We start from the raw sequence: 17,133 nt of genomic DNA on the forward strand, positions 1-17,133 counted from the left end.
GAATGGAAGGGAATAATACTGTACTGCAAGGAATTATGAAAGGAATAGTTTTAGAAAAAACCAGGAAGACTTTATATGAACTGATCAGCAAGAAACAGAAACAGAAAAATAACGTATATAACAAGATTATAACAATTTTGAAAGACAAGAACTCTGATTAACAAAGTGAATAATCATGACTCCAGAAGACTGATAATAAAGCACACTCTCCATCTCTTGAGAAGAGAGGTTACAGATTCAAAGTGAAGACTGAGGTATAAATATTTTTGGATATCGCAATGAAGCAACTAATTTTACAAGACTATGTATACTGTGAGTTTTGTTTTTCTTTCTTTTTTCCCCAATGGGGGAAGTTAAGGAGAAAAAAAATAGATTTTTTTCATTGAACAAAATTCTAATTTAAAAAAAAATAAAGTATAGGGCAACTAGATGGTGCAGTGGATAGAGCACCAGCCCTGAAGTCAGGAAGACCTGAGTTTAAATCTCATCTCAGACACTTAACACTTCCTAGCTGTGTGAACCTGGGCAAGTCAATTTACCCCAATTGCCTCAGCAAAAAAAAAAAAAAAAAATTTAATTAAAATTTAAAAATTTTTTTAAAAAGTAGGCAGTACAAATCATAGCTTTCTATATGAAATTAAGGAACTACAGAGCCAAACACCATATACTTCATACTGTCTAATGATGTCAAAAAATACCTATACCAAAAAAAATTAGTAATTTAAAGGTAATACAATAAAAAAAGATTTTAATTTATAGTAATTTTTGAATCTTGGAAGTATGGTAGAAAGAGTAATGGATCTTACAACCAGGAAACCTGGGTTCAAATTCTAATTCTGACATTATATAGATTCTTCTCATCTGCCATACAATGTGTTCAGGTCTCTGCCCATTCCTCAAAAAAACCTTCCCTTATCTTGCTAGCCCATAAGCTATCAAACTCCTTCCTCCCCTTCACTGTAAACTTCTACGTAGACTATTTCCTAATTTTTGATTTATTTATGATTCAATTAATTACTTGCAAATGGGGTCCTATCCCCACCATTCTGCTAAAAAACAATTTTCTCCTTTATTAAGTGATGGTTTCCTTCTTCCCTGCCCAGATTCATTCTGCCAAATCTAGTCAACTTTACTTCCTCAACACATCTCAGACTTTTCCAACTCACACCATCATTATTGCCTCTAGCCTGGGCTACTGTTGGCACTGGATGGCCTTTTTTCTACAGCCTGTCACACCATTGTCAAAATCATTTTCCTAAGTTATAGAATTAATGTTACTTCTCAGCTTAAACACTTTCCATGGCTCCTTACACCCTTCTAGATAAAAATGCCTACTCTTTCACTTGATAGTCAAAGTCCACAGCAATATGACATTAATATACCTTTCTGGTTTTATTTCTCATCAACTCCATATACTAGTCAAAATGGCCAATTAGTATGGTACCCCCAATAGGTTTTCTTCACTCTTAAGCATTCATGCAGAGCTAAACCTCATATCAAGAATGTATTACTTCTGACTTTCACATGCCATTTCTTTCTTGATTTCCCTCACATTTATTTCAAATTTCACACTTGTCTTTTGCACTTATAATAATCTGGTTTATATCATTTATATATACTTTATCACCTTATTAGACTATGTGTCCTTTAAGTGCATAGGCTGTTTCATTCTTCATTTCTTTACCTCTAGCCCTTATCTAGATCTTATTTATAGCAATCACTTAATAAATATTGGTGGTTAAAGTGTTAAATTGGTATATCTGACAAGACACACAAAATGTACTCCTTGAAAAGTTGATCCTAAAGTATAATTATCACAATTTTTTAAATCACCAAATTAAAATATATATATATTCTCTTAACATTACTTGTGAATTTGCTAGCCAGAAGTCTACACAGCAGGCTGAGATAAAGCAGAGGTACCAGTACTGAGCTCCAATAAAATAAAAAAGAGTAACGGTCAATTAATAGTAACAAATTAAACTGTGAGAGTCCTTGAGAAGAAGGACTGTCTTTTGCTTTCTTTGTATCTCCAGAACTTAGCACACTGCAGAACATGAGTAGGCCCCTGATAAATGCTAGCTGTGACCGACACTTGCAAATAATGGAATCACTGAGATGAACTCTAAAATCCTATGCTTCAACAATTATAATTTTATCGTGCTAAGCCACTTTCAAAGAGCTTTCATAAATATTAGTAAATTCACTGTTGCTATTAACCTATGAGTGTAATTTCATCATTGTGAACGCGGTAAGAACAAAATTTTTTAATACATTAGACAAAATATGGTACCTACATGTCCCCTCAAATCTGACTTATATAAAATTTCACAACTACAGGTGTTTAATATAGATATATAATTTTTTTCCTTTCAAAGAGGTATTTAAAAGCAATATGATTTTTAGGTTTTAAAGGGTTCTAAAACCGTGCATGTCCTTTGACCCAGCAGTACTTCTACTAAGATTGTATTCCAAAGAGCTCAAATAAGAAGGGTAAGTTCCTATGAGTACAAAAATATTTCTAATAAGAAGCTCTTTTTGTGGTGACAAGGAATTGGAAATTGAGAGGATGCTCATGAACTGGAGAAAGGCTGATGAAGTTGTGACATATGACTGTGATGGAATACTACTGTGCTAATGGAAATGAAAGGGGGTGGTTTCGGGGAAAAAACATGGCAAGACCTATCTGACCTATCTGACACTATCTGTGCAAAGTGAAGTGAGAAGAATCTAGAGATCATCATGCACAGTAACAGTAATGTTGTAATTAATGATAATCAACTTGTGAAAGACCTGGCTAACTGAGCAATAAAACAATCAAGAAAATTCCAAAGTGAAAAAATGCTATATACCTAGAGAGAAGTGATGAAGTCTGAGTGGAAAATTGAAGTATAACTTCTTCATTTTCTTTATTTTTCTTGATTTTTTTTAATATGGCTGAGATGGAAATGTTGTGCATGATTTCACATGTACAAATGACATACTACTTGCCTGCCTTGTGGATAGGAGAGAATAATGAACTGAAAATGTAATAAAAATGCTAAAAGTTAATGATAAGATTTTAGAAATATAAACAAGATTAAAATTAAAACAATACGTTTTACACTTTAATAAAATCATATTAAAACCCAAAGATGTAAATGGTCCATGAATTCGTAAACTTATACCTAATATGAAGTAATCAAACAGTAAATGGTAAATAATGGGGAAAGCTTCTAAAATTATAATAGAAAATAGTTCAATTTATTAAAATGAAATTGAAACTTTTTAACAAATATTATAGAAAATAAGATGCAGTTGAAGGAGAACAATTTTCAGGTGTTTATTTTTAAGTTCAAATAATTTTTAAATTAAAAAATATAGACAACCATATAATTTGCTCTTTAAAACATTTTAAACATTTTCAAAGACTTTACAAAATTAAACATTTTTATAAGATATAACAAATAACACACTATTTTTTAAAAATTACCTGTAATGTCGACGGGCAACTAACCCAGACGCTACTCTACCTTCCCTTTCTCCCACACCACAGTTGCCCAGGAAATTGTTACTATCCATAATGGCAAGTTCGTGGAGAAACAGCTCAATAGTACTTTCATCCCAACCATCTTCCGGACATTTACCCTTTGGGAAAGGAAAATATGTTTGAAAAATTTAATTAAAGATGTTGGCTTTCGGTAGCTGATTTGCTACTACTGTAAAGGTTTTACTGACATTTCCATGTTTCATAGAGGGGATCAAGGGCCAGACTTAGAATAAAAAGACAAAGGCTCTGATTTCACTCTATTGCTGTACAATTATTTTTGATCACCTCCAACCCTCATAACCCACTTGGGCTTCTTTTGGCAAAGACAATGGAGTGGTTCATCATTTTCTTGAGTTTAAGATAAGGAAACGGAGGCAGGGAGGGCTAAGTGGTGTGACCAAGGTCACCCAGCTGGTATGCATCTGAAGCAAAGTCTAAACTCGGCGTTTTTTTCTGACCACCCAGCTGCCCATTCAGGGCACAGCCAATACTTAGCTGTGGTCATCGGCTTACAGGCGACTTAACTCCTGCCAGCCTGAGTTTACTTCTCTGGAAAATACCTCCCCCACCTATCTTCACAGGGATCCTAAAGCTCAGTTTCGATAATCTATAGGGAACTACAACCCCCTTTCTGAAGGCCCAGAGCCAGGCAAAGACTCCAGAGGTTTCCCATTTTCTTCCCCTCCGTTTGCAAGCAGACAGGGTGACCTTTGGCGGGAGTCACACCAGAGATTATTGTGGGGCTTGGACCCCAGAGTTTCCTCTACATGGGGGAGAAGGTGAATGAGCAAAGGGAGAGGATTTTAAGAAACAACTGGGCTACTCCAAGTCACCTCCATTAACCTTTACGTTACGGGATCATTTGAAAAACTACGTATTTCTAACACTAAAATCAGGATACCAGCCGTGACCTTCACTGGGCATTTGTCCAGCCTCTGGACACAGGTGCCACGAAGTCTCTTAAAATTAAAAAATCGGGGTTCCTAAGCTTGGGGGGTTGTGGACAGATTTCAGGGGTCCATGAACTTGAAAGAAAAAGTTCATTAACACTGAAAAAACTTGAACAAATCCTACTCTGGCCACTAACCTCTGACCCTTGGCATTTCTTTCATGACAATTTCCTGAATAATTCTGAGAAGGGGTCCCCATTGAGACCCGCAAGCCGGCGTGTCCACGCTGGCCAGCAGGTCACCCCCGAGGAAGCCAGAGGGCCATTCACGGGGAGTCAGCGTGGGGGCGGGCGGGGCTCTCTATGGAATCTCTCTCCGTCCCAGTCCCACTCGCGGCACCCCGGACTTCTCCCTCCCACCCGGGCACTTTAGACTGGAAGCTCCCTGAGGGCAGGCGCTCCCCTCCGGTAACTGACTGGATTTCCACGGCTGAGCCCGCTACACCCACGTGGGCCGCTCGGGGCTGCTGGGCAGTGAGAGGGTCAGTCCTGCAGCCACAGGGCAAGCTTCTCGCCGCGTTTGGCTCCCAGGGGCTGAGGCTCAGGAGGGGAAAAGTGACAACCACGCGTGACCGTGCAATTTTGGGGAGGAAGGGATCCCCAATACTGCAAACGCCTAATAGGTGCTTGAGGACTGGCGTCGCGGCCGGGCGCCCAGAAGACGCACACCCCGGCCCCGCTTACGCCCCGCCCCCCTAGGCCCGCGGGGAGCCCCGGCCGAGGGGGGAGGGGAGGCGGGCACCTCTGTACCTTCTCCAGCAGGAGCCGTATGAGGTGCTCGTGGGAGCGGCGGGCCTCACAGCCCTGCCGCACGTAGGCCGGGGATACCAACCGCTCGCCCGCCGCGAAGTTCTCGCAATTCATGGCGCCCGCGGCAGCAATCGCGCGTGGGGCAAAGGACTCGCAGACCGAGCGGAACCCAGGTTCAGAGCGTCCGCGGCGAGTCACGGGGACGCAGCGCGCATGGGCGTGGTCATTCCCACCTCTTCCGTCTCCCTCCACACCCCCGCTCCTAGGGGAGAACGGAGCATGCGTAGTGACGCCCTGGAATAATGCGAGGAGGGGGCGGGGAGAATAAGGCAGCAAACTCCACCCCTTCTCCTAGGAAACACTTCTAATTGATCGGAAGCCTTGATTGCTCCCTCGGTGTTCCGGAGCCGCTGCTAGAATTCGTCCTCCCACAAGAATAAATCAGCATTTCTCGCGGGGTGGAATGAAGTAAGCTGTTTACCTCATACTGTGAGCAAACACAAGGATTACAAATCACGATAGGTTCCCCGCCCCGAATGGGGACAAATCTTTTAGTCTGGGAAGCCCTTGGCCTTCCTTGAAAAGGCGGGACTAGTCACCAGGCAACCAGCGGGCGGGGCTTTCCTCTCTCCAATCCGCTCTGCCCAGAATGGGAACGCCCCTCCCTGCTGATGCCCTGGGAACCTCGGAGTGAACTCTTGCCTCGATTAACATCCTCTGGAAAAATCAAGCGTTTTCCATCCATTTGAGGTTTCCTGTGTGGATTGTTGGACTCCTTTTCAGGAGCCACGGATTTGCCCGATCTGGTTCAGCCCTGTCATATTCTACACCTGATAACCTTATTTTCCCCAAGACTAGTTTTAAGAGATTTTTTAAAATATATAATTAAAACACTTTTTAAAGCTCAAAAGTAGTGATTTAAGAAATAGGACTGCAAGAAAACTAGGTGATGTAAGAAATCAGTTAGATAAGTTATATCCTAAATATCTATCCATTTATAATGCCTCTATAGACATGGCATTATTTGTGCATGTGGAAACCAGCAAACTGTAAGCTTCATGAAGGCAATGACCAAGTCTTAATTAGACTTTCTATCTCAATATCACCCAGACCCGTACACCCTAGCACCGGGCTTTTCACACCTCTAGTATATAATAAATATTTACCAAATGAAAAATAAAAGACTTTTTTAAGACTTAGTAAATATTGAGAAATCTTAGATGACAGTCAAAATACGACTGGATAAAGTAAAATTGGAGCAGTATCAAATCAATTTCCTTTCCTCTTTTTGCCAGGAAGATCAAACAGAATCTTTAGGAACAGCAGCATCACATGGTGGGCATTGGTCCAAATACAGAATTGGAGATTGTTGCCAAAGAAAAGGTGGGTACCCAGTACCTAGTGCAGTGCATTGTTCATAACTACATATTTCAAGGAAATAGAATTTTGTTAGTGTGCATACTTTCTCCGATGACACAAATCAAAACCTTTCTATATGGTGAGAGGAATATAAAAATAAAACAAAAAACACTCCTATAACATAGTAGATAATGTTGAAAAGTTGTTGGGAAAAAAAAAAAAGTCATCACCCTACAGCTAACCCAGTAGTGAGTTTCTCTGAATTTAACAAGGTTGGTCCTTGGACATCAGCTCCAAACTCAAAGTTTAACATATTGGTAGGACCTACTAATGTTTGTCTTTCACTGATATAGCTTTTGAGATTCCAAGTTCACCTTCACACCAAGAAGGCCAGAATAGGATTTTAGTCCAAAGCCATTCACATTTCATAAATATTTGCAGAGTTGAAAACTGGAATCATCTGCTCATTAAATGCCCAGGAAGAAATGCCAAAGGAGTCATAATTAGCAGAATTTATACAATATTGCCACAAACTGGCATCCTTATTAGTAAATGCAAAAACTCAAGAACATTAGTTTATAGCCAATGGAAAGTCAGTGATAAAGGATGGTCTTATATGTCTGTATCCAATCACAATATATAATGAACAGTTTGATTTTAAAAGTTGCAGATATAAAAAGAGAACGCTTATCTCTTAGGAATCCTCCTCGAAAAACAGGGCAGCTGAACAATAAGGATTACTGTTGTGTGTTAAACATTACAGAAGTAACTATGTGTGGCCTGAACTGTCCCGGAGGCAGGTGTAAGTACTAGGTATAGCCTATGACTCTTCTGGAAGGACTAGACCATCCTGGACTGAAAGGATCCTATTGCTTAGGCCAAGTTCAGTTATAAGAAGAGGTTGTCTTTTGTGAATTCTGTGTGTAATATGGAAAAGATCAAAGTATTTCAACATTTAAAGTTGAAAGGAAGATGAGAGAGAGCAAATAGAAATATGGAATACCATTAATCTATTGCACTAGATAGAGGCTTAATAATTGACTGAGATAGGGATTGGAGATCAGCAATGAACTCAATTAAGTGAGCCAGAGTTGATGTATCCCAAAATCAGCCTCGAGGTACCTTGTAAAAAAGATTTTATTCTGACATAAAACAGGGAAAAGTTTAGACACTTCTTCCCAATCTGAGAGAGAATCAGGCCATGTCTAGGAAACTTGTTACAATTAAATTAGAAAGTTTAGATGTCAATCTGGGAGTTTTATTTTATATATTATTATCTTACCCCTCTCATAAATAAAATCTCAACAAAATATTCATTGGCCTGGAGGATATAGCAACAGGAAAAGAAAGCAGAGGGAGGGCTAGAAAGAGGTTTCAAGAAAGAGTAGCCCCCCAAAAAAAATTTTAAAATAATTGATTTTTACAAAAAGAAATAGTACCAGAAAAATAGGGGGATGAGTGTTAGTCTACCTTCAGGAAGCCAGACCAGTTTGAGGTTCTAGAAGCATAGAATTATGAATTCAGGTTCAGTTATCATGCAGGTTGAAAAAGCTGTGTAATCTCTTGCCAAAGATGGTGTCTCCTGGACAAGTGCCAAGCAGAGGAATGACTTCTCTAAGAAGTTTAGTCAAGTTAGTCAAGTCATAAAGGCCCAAGAATAGAAGATTCACACGCCATTCTGTCAGAATGAATTATTGGCACAGGTGGCAGGGTAAATTGGCCCATGGCCACACTGACGTATCATTTAGGGCAGAGATAAGGAATAGATAGGGCCAAGAACAGAACCATTTCTGTTTAATTTAATTCTGTTAAATTAATTAATAATTTAATTACTAGTATCCTCCAACTCCCGTGATGAGATTACAGGGTCTCTTGTTAGAAAGGAGCACTTTTCATGGAATTGGGCATGTATCATAAGACCCATTCATTGCCTACCTCTGCCTCCCCTGCCCATGGTTTGGTGGGAGGACATATCAAACTCCTGATTATCTGTAGTGAACTTCCCTCTTCTGGTTTCCATAAAGGCAATAGAAATGACTCAGCCCCTTTCCTTTAGGACTTTCTCCTCTTAAATTCTCTCCTTCAGGTGATGACGGTTTGTGTCAGAGATACACAGCTGTATGTGAACCAAAGACTCACAGAATTCTAATCTAGATGCATTATCTCCCACTCCCCATGTCCAATCTGGTGCCCAGTCCTACCAATCTTGTTCTCCTAACATCTCTCCTATGGACTCCCTTCTCTCTTCTGCCATGGCCACCAGCCTGGTTCAGTTCTTCATCACCTTGTTCTTGTTGTTTAGTCGTGATCCTTGGGACCAATTGGCCATGGAGTTTTCTTGGCCAGAATCCTGATCTGGTTTGCCATTTCCTTCTCTAGATTAATGCAGGCAGGGAGTAAGTGATTTGCCCAGGATCACACACTAGTAAGTGTCTGAGGTCACATTTGATCTCAGGGCTATCTGCCTCCAAGTTCAGTGTTCATATCCATGGGACCAACTCATACCTGGCCCATCACAGCAGCCTACTGACTGCTCTCTGCCTCAAGTCTCTCCCCATTCCAGTCCTTTCTCCACTCAGGTATCAAAGTGATCTTCCTACAGCTTGATCTAGTCAATCAATTCAATGGCTCCCCATAGACTCCAGGATCAAATATAACATCCTCTGTTTGGTGTTCCGAATGCTTCCCAACCTGACTTAGCTTTTCAGTTTTCTTATATTTTACTCCTCTTTAAGTATTTTACAATCCATGGAGATTGGCCTTCTTTCATTGTTCCCCAAACAAGACACTCCATCTCCCGACTCAGGGTATTTTGTCTGGCTGACATCCTTGAATACTCTCCCTTCTTATTTACATTTCCTGGCTTCCTTTAAGTCCCAGCTAAAATCTCACTTCTAAAAAGACCTATGCTGATCTCCCTTAATGTAAATACCTACCTGCTGAGATTATCTCAAATTTATCTTGTTTATACACCGCTGTTTGTATATTATCATCACCATCAGAATGTGAGCTCTTTGAGAGCAAGATCTGGTTTTTCTTTTTTGTTTTTCTCTGTATCTCCAATATTTCATACAGGGACTAGCACATAGTAGGTGCTTAATAGATGTTTATTGACTGTTAAGGGCCAGGTCAATTCTCCAAGAGGCTCCAAAGCTGTGGATCATAATATCTGAGGGAATTGCAGGGCAGCCTTTGCTGCCACAGGTGTTGTGGACTGGGAACGAGATAAATTGGAGGCAGAGGGAAGAGAAGAAAGGTCAGACAACACAACGGCCTCTCAGTCAGAGAGGTCAGAGAACAGCAACTGCCTTTTGGTTTCCTTGTAACATCTTCTCACAAGAGAAGATCTATTCTGGGTTGGATCTCCAGCAGCCACTGCCAGGTGGCTCCCATGTATTCCAAAAGCTTTTCCGTGTATTCCAATAATTGACTGACTAACAATCCTGAGAAATGAACATTTCCAGTCTTGGAAATTTGAACCTTGGAAGTTAAATCTTATGCTTAATACTAAGTTCAAGTGATTCAGAGTAAAGTAAATCAGACACTAGCTGATCAGGAGACCAGAATCTTGCCAACCCTCCATGATTGCTATGAGATGCTCAGACACTGCAGATCTTTCTTCAGTTCTCCAAAGGAATTTTATCTTCTGAAGAGAATATGATAAGTATAATGAGAAGTTTATTTTGTTTCCTATTTTTATTCCTGCATACATGAGGCCTCTGTGTTTTAGGCATTTCATGTCGGACAAAATAAAAATGTTGCGACATACCAGAAACTCTTTAATCGCCTTTGTGGGAAGGGATTCTTTTGGGGACATGAACCTAGTGTGCTTTAGAATTTTTCCTGAAAGAATACAGATGTGGAAAGAGGCAGAAAGAGAAGCATGACCCTCTTTGGGGTCGGGGTCCCCAAGACTTAATATAGATACATGTGAAGTTAGAGTTTTTCCCTTTTGGGAGAGCCCCGTGAACCATAGTTTATATTCTAACTCCAAGAAGGCATTATCAAATTAAGCAGGAGTTCTCTATCCCTGTAAGTTAGTAATGATTAGAGAAGAAACCCCCCCCAAGAAATTAAGTAATTTCTCCAAGGGAGGTTACAGATTCCAGATCTGAACGCAGATTTTCTAATTTCAAATGAGTTGCTTTCTCACTCTTGCTACACTCTCCAAATTGGTAGAAGCTACCAATCTAATTCTTAAAGGAAATGTATTTTTCCAACTCCAAGAATTTTTTTTTTTTTGGGGGGGGGACTTTACTTTTTTTTTATTATAGCTTTTTATTGACAAAACATAGGCATGGGTAATTTTTCAACACTGACTCTTGCAAAAATTTCTGTTTCAACTTTTTCCCTCCTTCCCTCCCCCCCTCCCCTAGATGGCAGGTAGTCCCATCCATGTTAAATATGTTAAAGTATATGTTAAACAATATATGTATGCATATTTATATAGTTGTCTTGCTATACAAGAAAAATCAGATTTAGAAAGAAGGTAAAAAATAACCTGGGAAGAAAAACAAAAATGTAAGCAAACAATAACAAAAAGAGTGTAAATGCTATGTTGTGGTCCACACTCATTTCCCAGTGTTCTTTCGCTGGGTGTAGCTGGTTCTATTCTTTACTGATCAATTGGAACCGATTTGGATCCTCTCATTGTTGAAGAGAACCACATACATCAGAATTGATCCTCATATAGTATTGTTGTTGAAGTGTATAATGACCTCCTGGTTCTGCTCATTTCACTCAGCATCAGTTCCTGTAAGTGTCTCCAGGCCTTTCTGAAATCCTCCTGCTGGTCATTTCTTACAGAACGATAATATTCCATAACATTCATATACCACAGTTTATTCAGCCATTCCCCAATTGATGGGCATCCTTTCAATTTCCAGTTTCTAGCCAGTATGAAAAGGGCTGCCACAAACATTTTTTGCACATACATTCCCTTCTTTAATATCTCTTTGGGATATAAAGCCGTTAGTAACACTTCTGAATCAAAGGATGTGCACAGTTTGATAACTTTTTGAGCATAGTTCCAAATTGCTCTCCAGAATGGTTGGATTCATTCACAACTCCACTAACAATGCATCAGTGTCCCAGTTTCCCCACATCCCCTCCCACATTAGTTATTGTCTTTTTCTGTCATCTTAGCCAATCTGACAGGTGTGTAGTGGTATCTCAGAGTTGTCTTAATTTGCATTTCTCTGATCAATAATGATTTGGAACACCCACCTTATGGGTAGAAATAGTTTCAGTTGCATCATCTGAAAATTGTCTGTTCATATCTTTTGACCATTTATCAATTGGAGAATGGTTTGATTTCTTATAAATTTGAGACAATTCCCTATATATTTTGGAAATGAGGCCTTTATCAGAACCTTTAACTGTAAAATGTTTTCCCAGTTTATTGCTTCCCTTCTAATCTTGTCGGCATTAGTTTTGTTTATACAAAAACTTTTTCAATTTGATATAATTAAAATTTTCTATTTTGTGATCAATAATGATCTCTAGTTCTTCTTTGGTCACAAATTCCTTCCTCCTCCACAGGTCTGAGAGATAAACTATCCTATGTTTCTCTAATTTATTTATAATCTCATTTCTTTATGTCTAGGTCATGAACCCATTTTGACCTTATCTCGGGATATGGTGGTAAGTGTGGGTCCATGCTTAGTTTCTGCCATACTAATTTCCAGTTTTCCCAGCAGTTTTTGTCAAATAGTGAATTCTTATCTTAAAAGTGGGGATCTTTGGGTTTGTCAAACACTAGATTGCTATAATTATTGACTATTTTGTCCTGTGAACCTAACCTATTCCACTGATCAACTAGTCTATTTCTTAGCCAATACCAGATGGTTTTGGTGACTGCTGCTTTATAATATAGTTTTAGATCAGGTACAGCTAGGCCACCTTCATTTGATTTTTTTTCATTAATTCCCTTGAAATTCTCGACCTTTTGTTCTTCCAGATGAATTTTGTTGTTATTTTTTCTAGGTCATTAAAATAGTTTTTTGGGAGTCTGATTAGTATAGCATTAAATAAATAGATTAGTTTAGGGAGTATTGTCATCTTTATTATATTCTCTCGATCCATCCAAGAGCACTTAATATTTTTCCCATTGGTTAGATCTGACTTTATTTGTGTGGAAAGTGTTTTGTAGTTTTGCTCATATAATTTCTGACTTTCCCTTGACAGAGAGATTCCCAAATTGTTGATACTCTCGACAGTTATTTTAAATGGAATTTCTCTTTGTACTCTTGCTGTTGGATTTTGTTAGTGATGTCTACAAATGCTGATGATTTATGTGGCTTTATTTTGTATCAACTCCAAGAATTTAATATCACTTCTTGTAGGTATTTTCTGTTTGTTTTTAGACTACGCCATTCAGGTAAAGGTAAATATTCATCTTTCAATATTGCAGAGATAAAAGACACTATGAATAGAGTGCTGGATCTGGAGTAGGTAATGTTTGAGTTTAAATCCTTTCTCAATCACTGACTAACTGTATGACCATGGCAACTTGCCCATTACTTCATTTAGCCTCTGTGACCCTCAATCTCTTTTCCTGTAGAAAGGAAATAATAATAGTACTTACCTCACAGAACTGTCTTAAGGACCAAAGGAGATGACATATATAAAATATTTTGTTGTTGTTATTGTTGTTTTCTCCTTTGAAGAGGTCCATGACATCAGGGAAGTGAATTTATGTGGGGAAGGGCTATGCAAGGAATACCTGGCTCACTTTCCCCTCCAGAACCATCTGGGTCCAGTGGCCAGATATAGATCAGCATGATTGGAGATGGACATGGATACAATGGGAGGCTAAAATAAAGAGGTTCAACTTGATAATCTCCAAAAATTTCTTATCCGATGATTCTAAGGTAATTTGGAAGAAAAGAGCCAGCAAAAATGACTCATTTGGTTTCCAAGGGAACTCTACTGACTGGAAAAAAGGCAATCATCGGATTTTTCACAGACCGGACTAAAGCCCTAAAGTACTTTTCTGTTTATGATCTGGAAGAAAAAATAATAAAGTGATGCTCTAAGAAAAAGCAAAGGCCTACCCTAAGATTAGCAAAAACGGTTCTATTTTAGGAGAGAGAAAAATCAGTTTGAAAGAGCTAGACACCAGCTAGCGACAGGAAGAGTGCAGCTCCTTAAGACTCCTACTTAAAGCAGCAATAGAAGAAAAGCTGTGTGCTGCTTATGTACTTCAGAAATGTTAAGGGCCATGGGCTTTTCAATGCCTGAAGTACCATAAGTGAGGGAAAGTCACAGACTAGTCTTTAACCAGAATTAGGAGAACGCATTGTGAGATTGACTCTGGTGAACTCATGATTATATCGGTGGGAATAGTGCTTCTGCCAAGGCAGTTCTCAACTTTCTAATTCCCTTCCATTCTTGACCTGGCTTTCCCACAAATACTCCGTAAAGAATTCATCCGATTCTTTGGAGGTTCCCTCTCGTTCTTTTGCTAGTCCTGAGAGCACTGATGTGCCATTCTCTGTCCATCTACAGCATCTTATTCTTGTAACATGGCTAATTCACCTTATTTTTCTGGGGATATATGCCCTTGACGATGCATTTTATGGAATTTCTTATATGTCAGTTCTAATTTGCTCCACAATGCACCAGACTGTATTCAGCAGTTATAATAACAATTGAAGTACAGGGAGAAAAGTGCTTCATTTAAACAGAGCTTCAGTTTAAAAAAAATTTTTTTTGTTGTAAATTGTATTTGATATCATTTATATGCTGCAGGAGGCAGCATGTGCCAGGTAAGTCAAACTACCACCACTACTTTGACCACAATCTCCCCTAATGAGGATAGCCCAGGACATTGAACCAAAAGCCTTGGGTATAGCTGTGATCACCCAAACCATCAGAACTGCTTCTAGTGTACCTCCCAGAGCCATCACTGAAGGGCAAAATCATTGTGGAGATGGATATCATCTTCTTCACTACTTCTAGCAGCAACTGCTTAAGAACTGCCATCAAGAGACCCAGGAGCTCTAGGAGTGATAGCACTCCTCCCCCCCCCCCCAATTATTATTGCTACTTCTAGCTCATAGCCATCATCAGGGGAAAGCAAGTCCTGAGAAGAAGGGACCAAGAATACTTATTGACTGCTCCACAAAAGGTAAGAAAACCAGTTTAACTAAAGCAACAAGGCACCCCTGAAGGGGAGACAGGAAGGTAGCTTGTGCCAGACAAATCAAAATCCCACCATCCCTCCGATGCCCTGATAGAGAGTCAAGAACTCTGAACCCAAGAGCCTTGGGAAGAGAAATATTTTCAGCCCAGTATCTTCAGACATCATCCTGGGAAGCAAATCTTATGGAGTTACAGTCCAGTAACTGCTGCTAAAGGAGCCTTCTGGGACATCTACTGATGTTCAAGGAAAAAAAAAAAACCTTCTTGTCTTTGACATTTAAATGGTCTCTCATCAGAAAGTGAAATGATTTTATCAGTGGAAGAGATACTATCATCTGCTTTGTCACTGTACCCAGAGAACCATGGGACCTTTCTCTCTGACTTGTATCTGAAACTTTGCATATGGGTTGTGGCACCCATTAGAATGTGAACTCCTTGAGAGCAGAGACCAGATCATCTTATTTCTCTTTGTATTCCCAGTGCTTTGCACATATTAAGTGCTTTATTCATTCATCTAAATGCAAATTAGTTACAGATATGTGTGTGTGTGTGTGGGTTATGTATATACATACACATACACACAGACAGCAGAGCAGGTGGTAGATGCTAGACCAAGGTCACATGAGGTTCTACCACACTATAGTCATCTCCACTAGTTCACTCCTGTGCTTTCCCTAATAAAATGCAGCAAAATGTCACATAAATAACTAATTAACTGGTGGTAAATGGTGATAACATATGAATTGTCTACCAGATGGTATTCGGACTACCTGTGAGTAGCCTACCAACTAAGACATGATTTAAAATAGAGATAAAGGTAAATAGTAGACCTGTGATTTCTTGGCACACAGAATTCCCAGGAGAGAAAAGTCTGTCTGTACTTTTATCCCTTCTCTACAAGTTAAGGACTTCGGGAACTCTCCAAAGCACTTGAGCCAAGTCACTTGCTCAAGTGCTTTGGAGAGTTCCTGAAGTCCTTAACTTGTGACTTGGCTCAAGGTCATGCTGTAATGTATGTCAGAGACAGAATCTGAATCCAGCTCTTTCTGCCTTCAAGGTGAGCCCTTTATCCCTTCTAATATGGAGTGATGTGATGCTCCAAATTACCAAAAATACAATGTCCACCTCATCTGTATTCTTGCCTGAAGAAAACCCAACCAATTGGTTCATGAAACAATACTGACTCCTCCTCAAGCCTCCATTTAAAGAAGGTTCCTGCTGATGCTAAGTGAAATGAGCAGAACCAGGAGATCATTATACACTTCGACAACGATATTGTATGAGGACATATTTTGATGGAAGTGGATTTCTTTGACAAAGAGACCTAACTCAGTTTCAATTGATAAATGACAGACAGAAGCAGCTACACCCAAAGAAAGAACACTGGGAAACGAATGTGAACTATTTGCATTTTTGTTTTTCTTCCCGGGTTATTTATACCTTCTGAATCCAATTCTCCCTGTGCAACAAGAGAACTGTTTGGCTCTGCAAACATATATTGTATCTAGGATATACTGCAACATATCTAACATATATAGGACTGCTTGCCATTTAGGGGAGGGGGGAAGGAGGGAGGGGAAAAATCAGAACAGAAACGAGTGCAAGGGCTGGTTACCCTGGCATGGGCTCTGTCAATATAAAGTAATTATTAAATAAAAATTTAAAAAAAAAATAGAAGGTTCCTGGGCCAACCACTCTTCATTCTCCATCCAATTGCCTTCCTTTGGACCAAACTCTGTTATACCCCAGTGCAGAATATCTTCCCCCAGGACACTTAATTTGAAATTTGAACTCAAGTTTTCCCTTCTCTCCCTGTATCCCCTAGCTTATTGATTTTATTTTGTGGGTCTTCTTCCTTCATTAGAGTATAAGTTCCTTGACAAGAACTATCTTTCTTTTTCATATTGTATTCCCATTCCTTAGCATAGGGCCTGACACATAGTAACCCCTCAGGGAATGTGTATTAATAAATTGACAATATATCACCATGCCTCCATAGGTGTTACTGAAACTGCTGATATTGTAACCCAGAGGAAATAGTCATAAAAACCGTTTTTATAATCTCGTGGTTTGCTAACTCCCTGGGGTTGCTCTCTGATGATTTTACATTGAGATACAGTTGCCATCTAACAGCTCTCTGATGAATTGGGGCTACTATGTAGCCTCTTTCCTAAAATGGAGTGAGGACAGTTATCTCTAGGGCATGTTTTAGCTCTTTTGAGATTCAGGTCCTTGGCCACATCCAGCCAGCCAGTGAGTCAGATGAAATGTCTTTTGAATTCACTTTACTTCCCTCCAGAAACAACACCCCCAGGTCAGCCTATATTTGTATTGGAGAAAATTGCCTCTGGGGAGGCAAAAATGAACAAAGTGAATTTAAAAGACAGATTTGACTGGAAGG

The 17,133-nt window shown here is 39.5% G+C and overlaps 1 protein-coding gene and 1 long non-coding RNA gene across 4 annotated transcripts in view; one reads left to right on the plus strand and one right to left on the minus strand.

Annotated features, from left to right (window-relative positions):
- The window catches only part of SEPSECS (Sep (O-phosphoserine) tRNA:Sec (selenocysteine) tRNA synthase), a 55,918-nt gene extending 50,492 nt beyond the window's left edge, over positions 1–5,426 (minus strand). Inside the window, exons 1-2 of one of the 3 annotated variants that reach the window (XM_051963996.1) lie at positions 5,229–5,426; positions 3,473–3,627 (exon numbers count right to left, since the gene is read on the minus strand). In XM_051963996.1, coding sequence (XP_051819956.1) covers positions 3,473–3,627; positions 5,229–5,342 — 269 coding nt within the window. In that variant the 5' untranslated portion in view covers positions 5,343–5,426. Of the gene's footprint in view, positions 1–2,852; positions 3,021–3,472; positions 3,628–5,228 lie in introns of those variants that run through there. The other 2 variants (XM_051963998.1, XM_051963997.1) reach the window with 2 other exon arrangements.
- Positions 5,427–5,526: 100 nt separating this feature from the next.
- LOC127539704 (uncharacterized) overlaps positions 5,527–17,133 on the plus strand; it is a 39,742-nt gene continuing 28,135 nt past the window's right edge. Inside the window, exons 1-2 of the long non-coding RNA XR_007948022.1 lie at positions 5,527–5,696; positions 6,524–6,611. This is a non-coding gene — a long non-coding RNA (uncharacterized LOC127539704). The remainder of the gene's footprint in view (positions 5,697–6,523; positions 6,612–17,133) is intronic.

This window comes from Antechinus flavipes, chromosome 6, assembly GCF_016432865.1.
Source record: "Antechinus flavipes isolate AdamAnt ecotype Samford, QLD, Australia chromosome 6, AdamAnt_v2, whole genome shotgun sequence".
In the NCBI taxonomy this organism is placed as follows: domain Eukaryota; kingdom Metazoa; phylum Chordata; class Mammalia; order Dasyuromorphia; family Dasyuridae; genus Antechinus; species Antechinus flavipes.